Raw genomic sequence first — 15,939 nt, 5'->3', positions numbered from 1 at the left:
GACATCACCTGTCAGCTAATAATAGAAATTCAGTCAGCCACCTGCCAGTAAAGATGGATGGGTTTTTGGTTACAAACTTACTAATTGAATGACTGGCTTCCCCCCTCCCCTCCAAGTCTTGTTTCTCTGCTGCCAAGGAAACACAGAGAACAGGCTGTTGGATCTCTGTGTTACAACACAAGCACAAACTTTCACAGGTTTGCTATAATGTGATCTCAGTGACACCATCATGACCAAAGTCTTGTCGGGATTTTATTTAGGAGTGCCCCAAGCCTACCAGTGAGCACTACCCAATGTGCACTAGGTGCTGTGTAAATGACAGGAAGATACGATCCAACACATACGTTTATATATTGTTAATATGCATTACACATATTACCATCAGTAATACTTTTCCAGTTGGAAATCTTGAAACTGAACCCCTTACTCTGTGTGTCAACACTGCTACTGCCTATTGAGTAATGAGGGAGCCTATTGACTCCCTGAAACTCTTACACTCCTTCCTAGCCTGATTCCTGCAGAATTACACTCCACAGGCCATCTACCAAGGAGTTGCATGCGATCTCTGTGCTAAAACCACAAAGAAACTAAGGGTCTGCAATGCAGAGCATTGCAAAACCTAACTCCTAGGCTCTCTGCTGCTTAGTCGGAGTCCTCAGCCCAGAGTTAGGAGCCCAGGCTCTGCATAAAATGCCTGGGACAAGCTAGGCACCTAAGAAAGGGAGCCTCAGAAGCCAACAAGCTGAGTGTGGAGCTGCCTAAGCAAGCCAGGAGTGAAATACAGAGGAAAAGGGCAGGGTTTCGGGCCCAGATTCACAGAGAGAGTTTGGCACCTAACTCCCACTGATCGAGCCCTTTGGTGCCTGACTGACAGGCCGAGGAGGTGCAGGTCTCTGCTGGAGTTAGACACCTAAGGAAAGTCAAGAAGAAAGAGAGATTGATTCTATAGCCCCAAGTCAGCTCCTTCTCAAGGGGGAGAGACGGGGAGGAAGGGGGGGGGGGGAGAGAGAGTGTGAGAGTTTAACTTTATAACCCAGTGGTTAAGGGCACTCACCTCAGAGATGAGATAGTCAGGTTCAAGTCCATGCTCCAAAGAACATTTAATTACTTATATACAGTGGAACAGTTCCAAGAGGAAAGAACAAGAGAGACTCTACCCAGAATATTCTATAGCCCAGTGGTTAGGGCACTCACATGGGAGACCTGTTCCAAATCAGGTATACCAGCAATTTGATTCTGAGTTTTGCACCTGCCAGGGAAGTGCTCCCTAACCACTGGCTACTGGGTATGCTGCAGACCGACATGTGCGTGAAAGATTGCTGGCTTGCTTGCCCCAGCTGTCTTTTGTGGAAGGCCTGATCCAGCAGGCATGCTCTGAGATATGCCACCGGTTTGGGCCCTGCTGGTGAATGCCTCATTTGAGAATTCAGCTGGGGTTTAGGCATGCATGAAAGCACCAAGCAGCTTGTTAGCTGGGCGGGGGGGTAGTTACAGGTCTTAGGTGGAGTTGCACTTGCCCACCAGTGGAAAGTTTGGTGCCTATCAGAATTTAGGTACCTAGAGAATAGGTAGCAGCTGAGTGGTGGTTTTGAGAATGTCAGTGACTCCTCAAGGTTGGAGTTCGGTGCCTAGGTACTTTTGTGGGTCTAGCCTGCAGATCCTCCCCTGAGTCAGAGACTCTGGCAGAATCCTTTCTACTGTCCCTGAAGCTCTTCCAAGCAACTTAGTGGCATACCGAGAGGAGGGCAGGAGGGGGCCATGCCCCCAGGTGCCAGCCTAGAGGGGGGTGCCGGTCGGGCCTACGTGGGTGGGATGGGAGGGGAGAGCAGCCACCACGCTGCTTGGAGGCGGGTCTGGTGTCAGAGTGGCTCCTGGCCAGCCCCTGTGAGTGTATCAGGAAGGTGGGAAAGGGGAGAATGGCTGAGCATGGCCGAGTGCCACTGGAGGCTCCGCGGCTGGCCCCCCAACAGCACAGGGCCCCCCCCCGCAGCGAACGGGGTGCACTGAATCCAGCATTGGCCCCTGGGCACCGGAGACCAATGGTATGCCACTGTAGCAACTGAGTTACTTGGTGGTTTTCATGAAGACCATATGATCTTCAAGCTATCACCTGAACCTCTGCCTGACAGAATCAGGTGAGAGACAAGTGATTAGTCACAGGAGAGGATTAAGCCCAACTTCCTTAAGGGCAACCCTATCCTCCTTCATCATATATTGATTTAGGTATCAAGATCCCAACTCGCCCTTTGCAGGTGAAGTAGGCTTAAAAAATGCTGCTACGTGCAGGCACAGGGGTATATCCGAACAGAACCAATATCATGATGGGGTCTTAATGTTTAAAAGCAGGAACCTTTTCATCTACTGCTTCCTGTACCGGTGGGCTCCTGTTCCATTGGCAAGCCAAAGACGGACGAATTACCTAAAGTACATCTACAATCCTACTGCTTTTGTGCAGTTAAAACATGAATGTTGCCATAAACTGAGGAAAAAGAAAAAAAAAGCTGACTGTTAAAAGAACAGGCCTTGTACTTTCTGCAGCATCTATACCTCAGCAGGATTTCATGTACTAAAGCTGATACATACTGGGAAAGCCTTTTTCCACACAGAAGTTCAGCCCATTCAGTGACAAGTTCTTTTCCAGCAAACAAAACAAATCTTGAGATCTTTGCTTGATTCCCCCGCCCTTCTGGTCCCTATGTCCAGCTGTGTTTTTATTTTGGACAAATAGTTTCAGTTCTGCTCACAGCTTGTTTGAACTGAATGTATTGTTGTGATAAACTGAAATTTGGACTTTTGCAGTTTTCATATACAGTTTCAAGGTGCATATAGACGTGCAGGGCAGCCCATGATATTTCTCTTCTTTTGTTCAAGGTCTGGATATTTAAATCAAGATTCTTTAACTCAAAATTCAGACAGTTTTATGATGATTGTGAAAAACCACTAACCAAAATTACTGAATGGTAACGTAAGAAGGGAGCTGGGGAGAGGAGGAGAAAAGCCGAATATTTCACTATTTTTAGTTCTGTTGCTTAATTTAAAAAAAAAAAAATATATTTTCCTCCTCCTTAATGTGTCTAATGGCTTCAGCTCCATTTACTGGCCCTTGCTGCAGGTGATGCAGCCAAATCCAACAGCTTTCAATTTTTAATAAGAGTGCATGCGCTGGCTAATCTAAACTCCCTCTAGGGAGTCAAATACTCTGACTGCTGCTCTTGTTTATAATACGTGGGCCTTTCCCCCCTCCTAAACTTGCTTTTCAGAGTAACATGATTGCTTAACACATTAAATACCTATTGATGGGGCACATGATAACCCTAAGTGTTTGTAAGGTATAAACATTTATGATGTTATAAAAAGGCGTAAATAGTGGTGATGGAAGGTAAATTTGAAATGATTATCAGGAAAAAATTCTTACCACTGAATTCTATTAGACTAGGGAGTGTCTCTAAAGGGAAGCAGTTTTAAGTCCTCCAGTGAGGACTTTACTATACTGGACTATACTGGACAAAGCACGAGAGAGAGCATCATAAGGATTAATCCTGCATGGCAAGTGAATGTACTGCACGACTTAATAGGTCTTTGCTATCTCTAATATCTATGACAGACGGTTGCAAACTGGGGGATATGGGCTGAAAATTATGGGGAGAGCTGGCTTGTTTCCTGGCTCTTCTCCCCATTTCCAGCTGCTAAATTGCAATACAAGAAACTAAGTTATACTAAATACTTTTCTAATATCACATTTACACATAAGCAACTGTTGTAGTTATCACAGGGATGACACTATATTGCCAGTGGGAGGAGGTGACCTGTTTAGCGAATGACCCCCGTTCATTATGTGTCCATGAGATTATTGTGTATTAAAAAGTACTCTGCATTATGAAAAAGTCAGAATTACTTCTTTCTGATTCGCACTTACAAAATTCTTTGCCCTTCTGTGATTTCATGCAGAAAGAAAACAATGCAAATCAATTAGAAGTCCTCTTTTCCTCTTCCACCTGAAGTCCAGTAGTTAAATACTCTACAAGACAACAATACCCTCTTTTCTATTCTGTCACATGCTGAACATGTTACTCCTCTAAATTTCTCTAGCTTGAATGTCAATCATGGTTGTCATTTTACGAGTCTTGAGTTGAATGCAGACAGAAAAAAACCCAAACTTCTTCTCTCCTGACTACTTCAAGCACCATACTGTAAATGAAGATGCATTAGCTAAAATCAAGCATTTCCAACTCCAGTGCCTTCCTGCAGCAGACGACAGGATACAGATAGTGCCATTAACACTCAATTTAATATACAGGATTAGCAACAATGGCAGAGAAGAGTGACTCATTCTAAACTACAAAGCTCAATACTATGGATAGTATATAGTCTCTCAACTCCCTCCATTTGCCCAGCATTTCAAACAAACAGTACTGGAGTAACAGGCTGAGTTCCATTTATTGGGCCAAAAGCTGCCATCCTTACTCACACTGAGTAGTACTTTTACCTGCCAATAAGCCATTGAAATTTGCCTTCAGATTTCCAATAGTTGAAGTGTGGGTGAGGGAGTCCGGCCCTTACATACTTTACATTTTTTTTTTTAGTCTTGGGTATCTGATATCTTATAGAGAGCTCATGCAAAGGATGGGAAATCCCTATAGAACATCATTGTTATTATTTGTTTCCATTTAACAATTTGACTGTTGGAATGCTTGCATTTTTCAGACAGAGACAAACAAATGCTTAAAGGCGTGTGGGCATATTCACATATCTGCAGTCTACTCCTTAAGAGTTAACTTTCACACTTGCTTGGAGCCAAGTTCAGAACACAAATAGGATCCCCAACAAGTATTTATTTAGCTAGCTTATCTCAGGTTAGCAAGGGATGCTTCTGAAATGTTTGGTGGGACAGGAGGTTTGAAAGATGCAGGATGCAGTCTAGTGAATATCTTTTTGCACTTTTAAAAATGATTGAAGAAGAGGCTGCAGTTCTTCTACTTACCAGGAGATGGCGGCTGAATCTTAGGTTGTTTCTTAGTGTCTCCAGTGCTGAAGACCTCTGGAGGGGGCTCCTCCCCTCGTTCAATCTTACACTCAAAGGCGAACAGGTACTGAATATATTGTTTTTTCAGGGAGCTGGCCGCGCTGCTGGAAGTGCCAACGTTTAGGTTTGTTGCCAGCTCACGCCACTTCTTGTTTTTATTAACCTAGCAAAAGAAATGGCAGAATCATTGGTTTGCAGCAAAGCAGCTTGTTTAAAGCCAAGAGACAAAAAAAAAAAAAAAAAGCACTTAATGTCTTGGTTTACTTTTTTTATTTGCCTCTTTTAACTAATGCTCATTACTCCCCCACTCAGTAATGCACAGACAGCATTTACAGTTACAAAACCATTAAGGAACCTGCTGATAGCTACATAAAAAGCTTGTTGAGAGTCTTCTGCATGGTGCATCTTGTAAATGCTTTGCACTCTTCCAGGGCTTGTGCTGTTCAGTTATCTATTTATCTCCATTCAAATGCACACTCACTCACTCTCTCTCTCTCTGAAACACGCACCCGCACCCACCCTATTCTAATTAAAAAAGCAGCTTCTAAAAACTAATTTAAAAAGCAATAACAACAGCGTTATTCTGCAATTTAAGTGTTTCAACACTGATATGAAAAACGTTTCCTCCACAATAGCCACTAGCTGTCACTTTAGCTTGTAATTCCTGGTTCAAATCCTTTCACTTTAGGGCTTCTTGTGGGATTGATCAATGATCCCGTTACAAGATGAGATGCAGAGTGAAACGAGGCCTCTTATTCAGACAGACTTCAAACACACTGGGACAGTGCAGTAATGCTCTGTATTACAGTTCTGCTGACACAAGCATGCTGTTGGTGTAAGCCTTGCTTTGCTGTGTATGCCACAGTATTGATTGAAAGGGACTGTTCAAACTAAACTCTTATGTGGAGACACACTGGATTTGCCACATCAGATCAGACCACTGGCCCAGCTGTGCCTCTAGCAGTGCCTGGAAAGTTTGCTTTAGACACAGGTGAAAATGCCCCAATGTGCACTAGGCTAGATGTGCAGTGCTGGATCTGATCCCATGAGGTGCTGAACACCACTGAAGTGAATGGCAGTTGAAGGTGCTCAGCATCTCTTAAGATTATATCATGTGTCTGCGCACGTGGGGGAGGGGGATGGGGATTTACTTCTTGAATGCTAGGATGAGCAGTTTATGCCCTGAAGCATGACATTTTATCACCCTCTCTTAGCTTAAATAGCTACAAAGTTTATTACTGGTCATATCTGTTGCCAACCCTATATGCCAGCCAAGGAGATATTTATACAGTTTTTATCTTTGTGTTTAATAACCCCTTCACAGCTGCCAGACAGGATGGATCTCTTGGCAACAGTGTTAATAATATGCAGACTGGCATGGCCGGGTGAAGCATTTTATTTTCCCTGTGTCTTCCAGGTACATCCTGCAGCAACCCAGCAGAGAAAATGGTTTACATAAACTGGCACTTTTGAGGCTTAAGACCCAATCACATCACTCTTTTTCGCCCATTTATTTAGCACTGCGTAGTGTATAACGAACACGCTGCATAATGCGCGCAGAAGTACTCAGTGGCATTTTAAGCAAGGATACCAACAGCAGGTCTACACATGGCTTTGGAAGAGGGAAGCAAAGCGCTGTTTGGTGTACCCTGAAATGCAAGGCTTCCGGAGGATAAATACACACCATTGCTACACATCTACATCCTGTGGCTCACTGGGATGAGATCACAAAACATGGAGAGCAGTGGGAGGGGCAACTATGCTTTCATGTGTGCACCATCTAACAATATTTAAATAAACCTCATTTCTCTGTAGCCCTAACCAGAGAATACATGCTAACATGCCCACAGTGAACGATCAACCTTTGTAGCCTGCAAATCTGTAAATCAAGTTCCTTTCAAAACTGTGTCTGAGTGGGACAGCATCTCCTTACTGGTGATATATGTTGGTCAATACTGGAAAGCAAGGTTGGGCCCAAAGTGTCTTTTTTTAAAAATAAATAAAAATTAACCATTTTGTTACAAACAAACATGCCGGCCCTTTTAGGGTTTTAAATTTCAGCTCCCACTTGTCTCATTTTCAATGATTTAATATTAACCAATTGTGTAGAAGCATTTGAATCATTGTAGACACTGAGTCCAAAGCTGTAGCTAGACTTAAAAAGTTTGCAGGCTAAGGGAAATCAACCCTTCATGCTCCAGAGCACGCATCAGCTGGTCACTGCAAAAGTCAGGATGGAATCCCACCTTTCATCTGCATACAGCATTTAGCAAGTGGCAAGGTGCATTACATTAAGTTTTTCTACCGTCCTCTGAGGGCACCAGTTAGCATCACTGGACTCGAATGACCATGGTCTAATTCAATATGCTATATCCTATGTCGCTATGTAGAATACTAGCGTTAAAATTAGTAGTAATCATTGCTGGAAGTGGGTTTCCAGAACTGGCTAGGTGGGAGGATTACCAGGGGCTCATTTCCCTGGACCCAATTCAATTTAACATACTTCTTTTTTCAGATTGTATGGTTTAGTGTAGAGATGATGTGTATAATGGCTAATCTAGCTAATAATTTAGGGCCTGATCCTGCAAAGTGCTGATCATCCTCAATTCCCCTTAAATCAGTTTGAATTGCGAGCTCTCACCACCTCACTGGAAACATTCAGCACACAGCAGGCTGGGCCTCAGTTGCAAGGAAAAGATATAAAAGAGAGACAAATAGCAAGGCAAAAAGGAGGTTTTGAATCCCAAATCCAATATGCTGCTACTTAATATTTAGTATCTACTCTAGTGTTTTACCTTCTCAAAGTGCTCCACAAACATTAAAGGATCAATCCTGCTCTAAACACATGAATGGATTGAACCTAATTAACAATATTCACAACATGTTTGTGAGTCAGGCAACTATTATAACTCCAATTTGCACATGGGAAAATGAACCTCATATTCTCTCACCTGTGACATCACAGGCCTCATATTTACTCTTAGTGGGAAAGACAAGGTTCAATGCAGCAAACTGTATCTCTGACTTCTACCAATGTCTTTTTTATTTGCAGTCTCTTCCCCACTCCATCTCCTTGCCTTTAGGTTAGGGTTCCCCATTATTGACTATTATATTTATATAGATTGAGATAGAGAAAAAACATGTGGTAGGTATTTTCCAAACATAGAGGAAAACATAGTCCTTTCCTAGCTGAGTGTACAATCTAAAGATACAGAGAGAGAATGGTTTGGGACACAGGTTGTACTTTTCAAGCAAACTCCTGCCACTTCCCAAGAGATTTGAAATTACTTTTTCTAGAGACACTGCTTCTGTCTGAGACGGATAGATTACAGGCTCTCTCTTTTCTTCCATCTCTAGAACAGCTGTTTTCCATCATCTGTTTTGATCTTCTTCCATGTTTCTAAACCATTCTCTTTAATCCAATGGCCTTCTCTTTTGATTCTCTCTCAGTAGCACCACTACAGTTCACTTCATCAGATAGCAACCTAAGCTCCTTTGGCACTTGTCAATTTTGAGCCACACTGTGCACTATCAGAGCACTAGTGCAGCCCAAAATGAACCTCAGGGCTTGTTCACATAAACACTGAGTTCATGGCAAGCTGGGGTGTAAATCTACCCCAAACTAAATGCCTGTGTGGACATTGCTGCCATGCACTAACATTTCCAAAAGCTTTGAAACAGGAGTAGATCAAAGCATACTACAGAGCTTTTAGCGCGCGGCAGCAGGGTCCACACGGACACTTAGTGTGTGGCAGGCTAGTTTGGGGTAGATTTAAACACCAGCTTACCGCAAGCCTTCAGACAGTTATTTTGAAACTTCCATGTCTTCTTCTCCTTGTTTTCAGGGAAGAATCTGTAATGCTGCAACTAGCAGAAAATACTCTAGGAGGAACGCAGTGCTAAGTTTTTGAACTGTCTAGTTTCATTCACTTCCTCTCACCTGTGCTAAACCTCCAATCTCTTTGACACAGACATAAAGCCTGAAGAGGTCCAGTGGCTTCTTGCCTACAGCCGGCAGACTGGCCACAGGCGTGCCCCTTTCTTCCATGAAAGTGAGGTACCGATCCACCCACATCTTCCGCTCTGGCTCACTTCCCAGCTCATAGACTTTCGTGATCTTTTCTCCAGTTGTGGTGGAGGAACTTGATTTCTAAGGCACAAAAAGAAAAAAAAAAGAGTTGGGGGAAGGGTGGGAAGGGAAGGGAAAAGAAAGTAAGATACTCACAACATTGAAAAAGAGAAGATGTCAAACAAACTAAAGCTATCACACAACAGTCAGGAATGAAGGCTACTAGTTCCGGCACAAACAGTACATTCTGTCCATAGACTGCAAGTTACATGATTTTAAATAAAGGGCCCAAACTCCCCATTTTCATTATTTTCTTATGTTTCTTTCATTGATCTGAGCTTTGGATCCCAGAAGGCAAGTTTCTGATGATGCCGCATGTCATTTTAATAATAATATCTAGTTTTTGTATAGTGCTTTTCATCTGTAGATCTCAAAGTGCTTTACAATTTTAAATTAATCTACATTAAAATAAGCCTCTTTTATACAACTTGCAATAATACAGAGAACACCCTGAAAGAAAGCAAACACCAAAATGCTCCATCAAAATAGGAATTTCTGAAGAAACAGCTTACAGCAGAAGCCAGGACAACCAACCTTCTTTGGGACCAGTGCTCAAATTGGGCAGGGGTAGGTGATTATCTCTTACCTACTCTTTCCACCATGGCTGGCTAATAAAAAAGGCAGAAGTGGGAGCCTACTGTCACTTTCTAATACCTGCCAATTTGAGTACGGGTCATGAGTAACCATTCTTTTCACTTGCAAAGGTGAAAAGGTGAGAGAGCAACAGAATATAGCCATCACACATATTCTGTGTGTGGAGAAAGAGCATACACAGCACAGGGGTGAAAATTAGGGCTATACACAAAACCAGAGCCCATTCCAAGTAGCTGGACCAGGCACTGGGAAAATCCACGGAAGTGGTGTGTGGGGGTAAAATTCTTTGTCCTGTTGAGTAGTAATAGTGGAATCATTATATGGCTGCTACTCTGATTCCAGTGCTAGCAAAGCCTCAGTGTTCCTCATCCCTCCGCCCTCTCTACCTTACAAGGGGAGGGAGAGGAAACAGCTGGTGGATTTGTGTAGAAGTGGATCCATCAGCTTGCCCTGGACCCTTTCACTATACCTTTGCTATGCAAGCAAACTCCTGTGAGCTCTGTGACTCACAGAGATTGCACCCCACTCACCCCACACACGTGTAGCTCTCTGAATAGTGTCCCTGGTCCACAGACTATAAGGACTTTGGTTTTACTGCGAGAGGGCTCTCTGCACCTACAGAGGAGGGGATATGATTTGCCCCCTAGTGAACATGGGGTTATACAGAATTAGATGTGACTGGCTGGGACATTTGGACACAAAGCTATGTGGGAAGGAGATATATACATGACATTATGGGGAAAGAAATGTATTCTTTATATATAACATATCAGAGGTGTGACCATTGGTTATAGTAAACACACTTCCCCATCCTTGTCCACTCATTACCCTTCCCTGCTTAAGTTTTCTCCATTTTTTTGCCCTTTAGAATATAACAAAATTTTTCTGAATGACCAGCTCTAAACAAAACTTCTAAATGTACTTTGGGGCAAACACAGAACCAGCATTCTGTTGTTCACATGGTGCTGATCGGGGCTAGGCACTACGGCAGGATACATCATGTAATGTGGTGACACGCAACAGCCAATGAGACTTTTGCCTGTTGATTACTGTGATGTTTCAGAAAGGCAATGACAGCTTGCAGAAAGTATTGCCACCCATCACCTTGTACAATTTGGGCTGGAAAATCTGAAGAGTTCCAAATCTCTCTCCAATTTTTGACTAAAACTTGGCAATGTTGGAGAAGAGCCGGGAGGGAAAAGAATCACAGCCAAGAGGAGGTGACCCTGCAGTTCCATGAGCCATTGTTTTTATATCCAGTGAATGGATATTAATTTTAATTAAATAAATAGCCTCCTGAAAAGCTCCCCACTTTGCTAACTGAATTTCTAATTTCTTCAATTGTAATCCTCCCTACTGATATGTATGTAATATTCTCTTTCACATTCTGAAATTAGAAGGTGCAATATTGAATTCACTGAACCAAATTCAGCTGTGCTGCAACTCTCCCGGAAGTCAATGGAGCCAAGTCTGAACGTAGCTGACTGGTTTTAAATGGAGGGAGGAGTGTACATTGGCATAAAGCCTGTGGATTAGGCTCTGAAAGCACAAATTTAACAATTCTGTATGTGATTGTGATGTCAGTTCTCTAGCCGAAATTGCTTCATCACAAGGATTTAGGAGTATTTTGTTTTTAAACAATATTTAAGCAGTGAACTGTTTTTACTCCAAAGATTATTAAAATGGAAAGGAAAATTTAAAAAGAGAATGGACAGTAAGTGGACAAGTCATAATCCTAAATATTTTATTCTCAATAGGAATCTAGGGATGCCATATAATTCTCAATACTAGAGCAAAGTGGAGCTACAGTTCTATCCACTTAAGTGAAGAAAATAATGATTCTATCTTTTATCAGCATTAATTTCACAGTCTCACATTTGTGATGCCACAGACATCTTTATCCATATTCTAGGCAGGAAATACAAGGTTTTATATAACAAATATTATCTCCACTTACATCTAATGTAGGAGGTAAGAAACTAGTTTCTACTACGCTTTTATAAGAATTCACCAGTAGAAGAACGTTCAGATTTAATATTTAAATGAAAGGTTTTAAACGGTAAAATTCTTTTTTTTAAACCAGTATCACCGCAAAATGGCAACTGGTTTGCAGACTTTCATAGTGGGCTCTTATACTATCTGTGTCTCAAATTATGTTGCTTTTCCGTAACATGACAGCAGGCTCCAAAATGACAGTATAATCTGAAAACTTTTCACAGTTCACAGAAGGTAAGAAATGCTTCTCACTGTATGATCTTTCAGGCTGTCACGCTTTGCAAAATGGGTGAAGTTCTCTTTTAGAATGAAATGTTAACTTTAGAAGAATGCACTGGGGGAAAACCAACACCCTTCCCCAAAAGTAAATGTTTTTTTCTCTTCTGCACTGCTATATGCTTAAAAATATTAAAATGACAGATTTTACACAAGCTTGTATACACACTAACACAAACTGTAGTCCAGAATGGCCAGATTCAGCCTACAGCATATGTTTACTTCAGGTAAATTTTAAACCTCAGAAAACAGGAGTTTATGACAGTATAACAACTAACTAATTTAACAAAAGTGGGAGTACCAGGCAATATTGGAATAACAAAAATCCTAAATTTTTCTTTGTGACTGCATCTATAGTCTGATTAAAATAACTCAATTTATATGCAAGCTTGTCATACCCAGCTCTATCACCTTGCATCAATCAATCCCTCTTGTAATCCTAACCTCCGCTACTCCAGGCCCAGGACTCTCCTGTATAGAGATAACCAGTAATGCCAAAGTCAGTGGTGCCTTTTGAAGCAAGAAGCAGCAAACTCGTTTCCATATTTAATTTGTTTCAAACTATATATTGTTTATATTGCACTAAAACATGCACTAATGCCTCATAGAACAGTACTCTACCACCCCTCCTAGGGTAAATCTGCAAGAATCCTTCAGGCAATCCAAGGTATCTGCTTGATAGTTCATTGTCTCCTGCAACAATTCTGTTCAGCTTTTACATGTAGGTAGTTATCTTTGTTTGTATCTGTGTATGTGTGCGTATAACACTGCCTGTACTCCCACTTTAAGAATTTGTCAATATTTATATAATAACAAAGACCTATTTTCATTATACACCCACATGCGCACACACAGAGAGCACACATATAGGCACAACTGCGCATGGCTGAAATCTCAAAAGACTCCTTGCAAAAGACTCTCACGTCCTTGCAAGAGACAACGCACTGTCATGGAGTTTTTACTGATTGCCTAAAGGATTCCGCAGATTGCAAATATCTCACTGCAAGCCCTGTGGAGAAGTTGTACCATTCAACTATCTCTACTGTAATATGCGTATTTAGATATATACAGTGAACAGTTTCACTGCAGTTTAAGGGGGTTCATAACCCTACTGTTTTACTTTGTGTCACAATGACCTGCTCATGTTCTCTCTCAGACTGAGATACCCACACATATTTTCATATTCTATTTTTATGAATTTTTAAGCCATTTTGCTCCTTACATAACTGATTATAGTATAGCAATGCCACAGTAACTCTCCAGCTGGAGAATCTCACAATACATATCATTATACAATCCCATTTCTGTATCTTCTCCCTCCACCTTTGCATAAAGGAATCACTGAAACAAAATGACCCACTCTGCTGGTGCAGGGGTACTGCAAAGCTAATTACAGACCATGCTCACCCTTGCTTCCCTCCCCACCTTCACTCTTGGAGCCAAGAACCTATCAGAACCTTAGCACTTGGATAATCTGATGAATAAAATAGCCAGGATAGGCTGTTTTTTCATCTATCACTCGGAAGAATGGGAAATCCAAATAATTTCAATCAAAGTTAGATAACTCTTCTCAATATAAACTGTAAACAAAAGTTATCTAAACAGTCTGGCCTCCACAGATAAAAAGAGGTCAGTTGGTTGGCGAATCTTTTTTTTCTGCAAAAACAATGAGAGTTCTGTAGCACCTTAAAGACTAACAAATTTCTGCGGGCATAAGCTTTCGTGGGCTGCAACCCACTTCCTCAGATGCATGAAGTGGAAATCACAGATAAGAGGTATTCAGACCCAGTCTGAATAGGGACTTGGAATGGTTCTCTCATTACAAGAAGTAATTGTCACTGTTCACACATTCTCACCTTCTAATCAACGGCTGTGAATAGGCCTCATCTACCCTAACTGAACTGACTTTGTTAGCACTTGCCCTCCCCATTGTTATGTTTCTTACCCTTGGATATATATATATATATATATATATACACACCTCTTATCTGTGATTTCCACTTCATGCATCTGACGAAGTGGGCTGCAGCCCAGGAAAGCTTATGCCTGCAGAAATTTGTAAGTGTGTAAGATGCTACAGGACTCTCGTTGTTTTTGCTGTATACAGACTAACATGGCTACCCCTCTGGATCTTATTTTTCTATCACTCTATAGCTCTCTAAACCAGTACCATTCTAATCACTCAAACTATGTATTGAGAAGCTCGCTGAAGTTATGGAATCATTGTTAAGAACTCTGAACAGGAGTTGTAACACCATATTTGAAGAGAAGAGCACGTGGAACAAGAGATCTAACCTGAAAGCAAAAACACCACTTCCTCTGCACATATATTCTGATTGTTTTGTTAATTTTAAATGGAAACAAAACATATATGCTAAAAAGGGTGTCTGGGGTTTATTAAACAATTATTAAAGTAAGCTCAGGATTGCACATTCGCTATCCAAAAGATTTTCCAATCTTCCAGACAAGAAAAAGCGAAACATTAAAAAAAAGAGAATTTCCCATCACCAATTCATAGCATTGCCCATTCAGAAATGTTATTAAAATAAAGACAAGATGGGACCTGAAGACTGTAAACATCAGCTGCCTTCTGAGACTCAAAGTCAATGCCATATGGACATCAAAATTAAGGTAGTAATTTCATCCCTACACTTCCCCTGTTCTCCCCTGCAAAGCTTATTCTTGCTACATTCCTCCTCAGATCTTTTAAGGTGAAATTCATACCAGTGGAGAGGGCATGTGCAAGAACTCCGAAAATCCACCTGAGCCTATTAAATGTGGTATGGAAGGTGTTGCATGGACCCTTTACACTAGCAAGAATGTCACATTCCACGAAAAAAGCTCTCTCTGCAGATAAGATGCCTTCTCAGAGGAGCAAAAAATTTGTAACTTTGAAGTGCCATGTGAAGTCTATAAACACTTTTGGGATAACTTTAATGTCTGGCTCTATCTGCTGAAACAAGATAATAGTGATAACAACATTCCACGTCTGGGATGTTAACTATATTTCCAGGCTCTGGATTGGTTAGACTTTTTTCCCTCTCCAAATTGCTTTCGCCATGAGATGTGCTCTTCAATTTATCTTGTGAAAACTAAGGTGTTACTGAAGACTAGTTGCTAAGTTAACTGCATATTAAAATTGAAAAAGTGTTATATTCCTTAAATAAATATATCATATTTTGTTAGAGTGAATTTTTTTTTTTTTTTTTATAAAAGAATGTCATATATGTTCCTAGTTTAAGAAACAAACCAAAAAAGGTCAAATGGATTTAGCCGTCCACATATGCTCATGTTTGCATTCTTTCTTTCTTTCTTTCTTTCTTTCTTGCTCTTTGCATCTCATCTGGAAATAACTACTTAATTTACATGTTATCTCTCGTGCTGATTTTTCTGCATAACCTGCTTCTAGTGTGAATATACACTGTTAATCTAAACAGTAGCTTGCATATATAAATATATGCAAAATATACATGTATTAACTTTATCCCCAATCCTTTGCTTCATTGCAACTGAGTAAAACAAATCACAACTGATAGTATTTTAGATTGTGCCCTGAGAATTTATATGTCCAGATATCAAATTTAGAAATAAAAATGTTTCAGAACTATAAATGACAGACTTGTCTGAGTTGCTTTTTGTGGTGCAGAGTCTGTAATTAATACTGTGGCTGTTCTTACTACCCATAGAGAGGAAAAGGTTTGGTTTTTTAAAACAGAATTACTAATGAACATGGGACAAACATTTAGTGAAGTCAGTTGTGTGAAGGAGTTTGGACCCAATAAAAGAAACGAAATGTCCTTATCAACACAATTGGCATGCTCTGTAAGCTGATGCATTATGGGAAGGATGCTTTCTTCACAACAGCTGCTGTATTACCAGACAGTAAATTTACATGATGCACGTAATTTTACTCTTTTTATTA

General features: G+C 41.0%; 1 protein-coding gene across 11 annotated transcripts in view; it reads right to left on the bottom strand.

Moving 5' to 3' along the window:
• Positions 1 to 15,939, bottom strand: part of ARID1B (AT-rich interaction domain 1B) — a 388,366-nt gene that overhangs the window by 33,748 nt on the left and 338,679 nt on the right. For all 11 annotated transcript variants that reach the window (XM_067542455.1, XM_067542458.1, XM_067542461.1 and 8 more), the window contains 2 exons: positions 8,964 to 9,173; positions 4,982 to 5,186 (listed from right to left, as the gene is read on the bottom strand). In XM_067542455.1, coding sequence (XP_067398556.1) covers positions 4,982 to 5,186; positions 8,964 to 9,173 — 415 coding nt within the window. The remainder of the gene's footprint in view (positions 1 to 4,981; positions 5,187 to 8,963; positions 9,174 to 15,939) is intronic.

This window comes from Emydura macquarii, unplaced genomic scaffold, assembly GCF_026122565.2.
Source record: "Emydura macquarii macquarii isolate MOO-44397 ecotype Brisbane River unplaced genomic scaffold, CSIRO-AGI_Emac_v2 contig_705, whole genome shotgun sequence".
NCBI classification, from domain to species: domain Eukaryota; kingdom Metazoa; phylum Chordata; order Testudines; family Chelidae; genus Emydura; species Emydura macquarii.
This window is presented reverse-complemented; position numbering and strand designations above follow the sequence as displayed.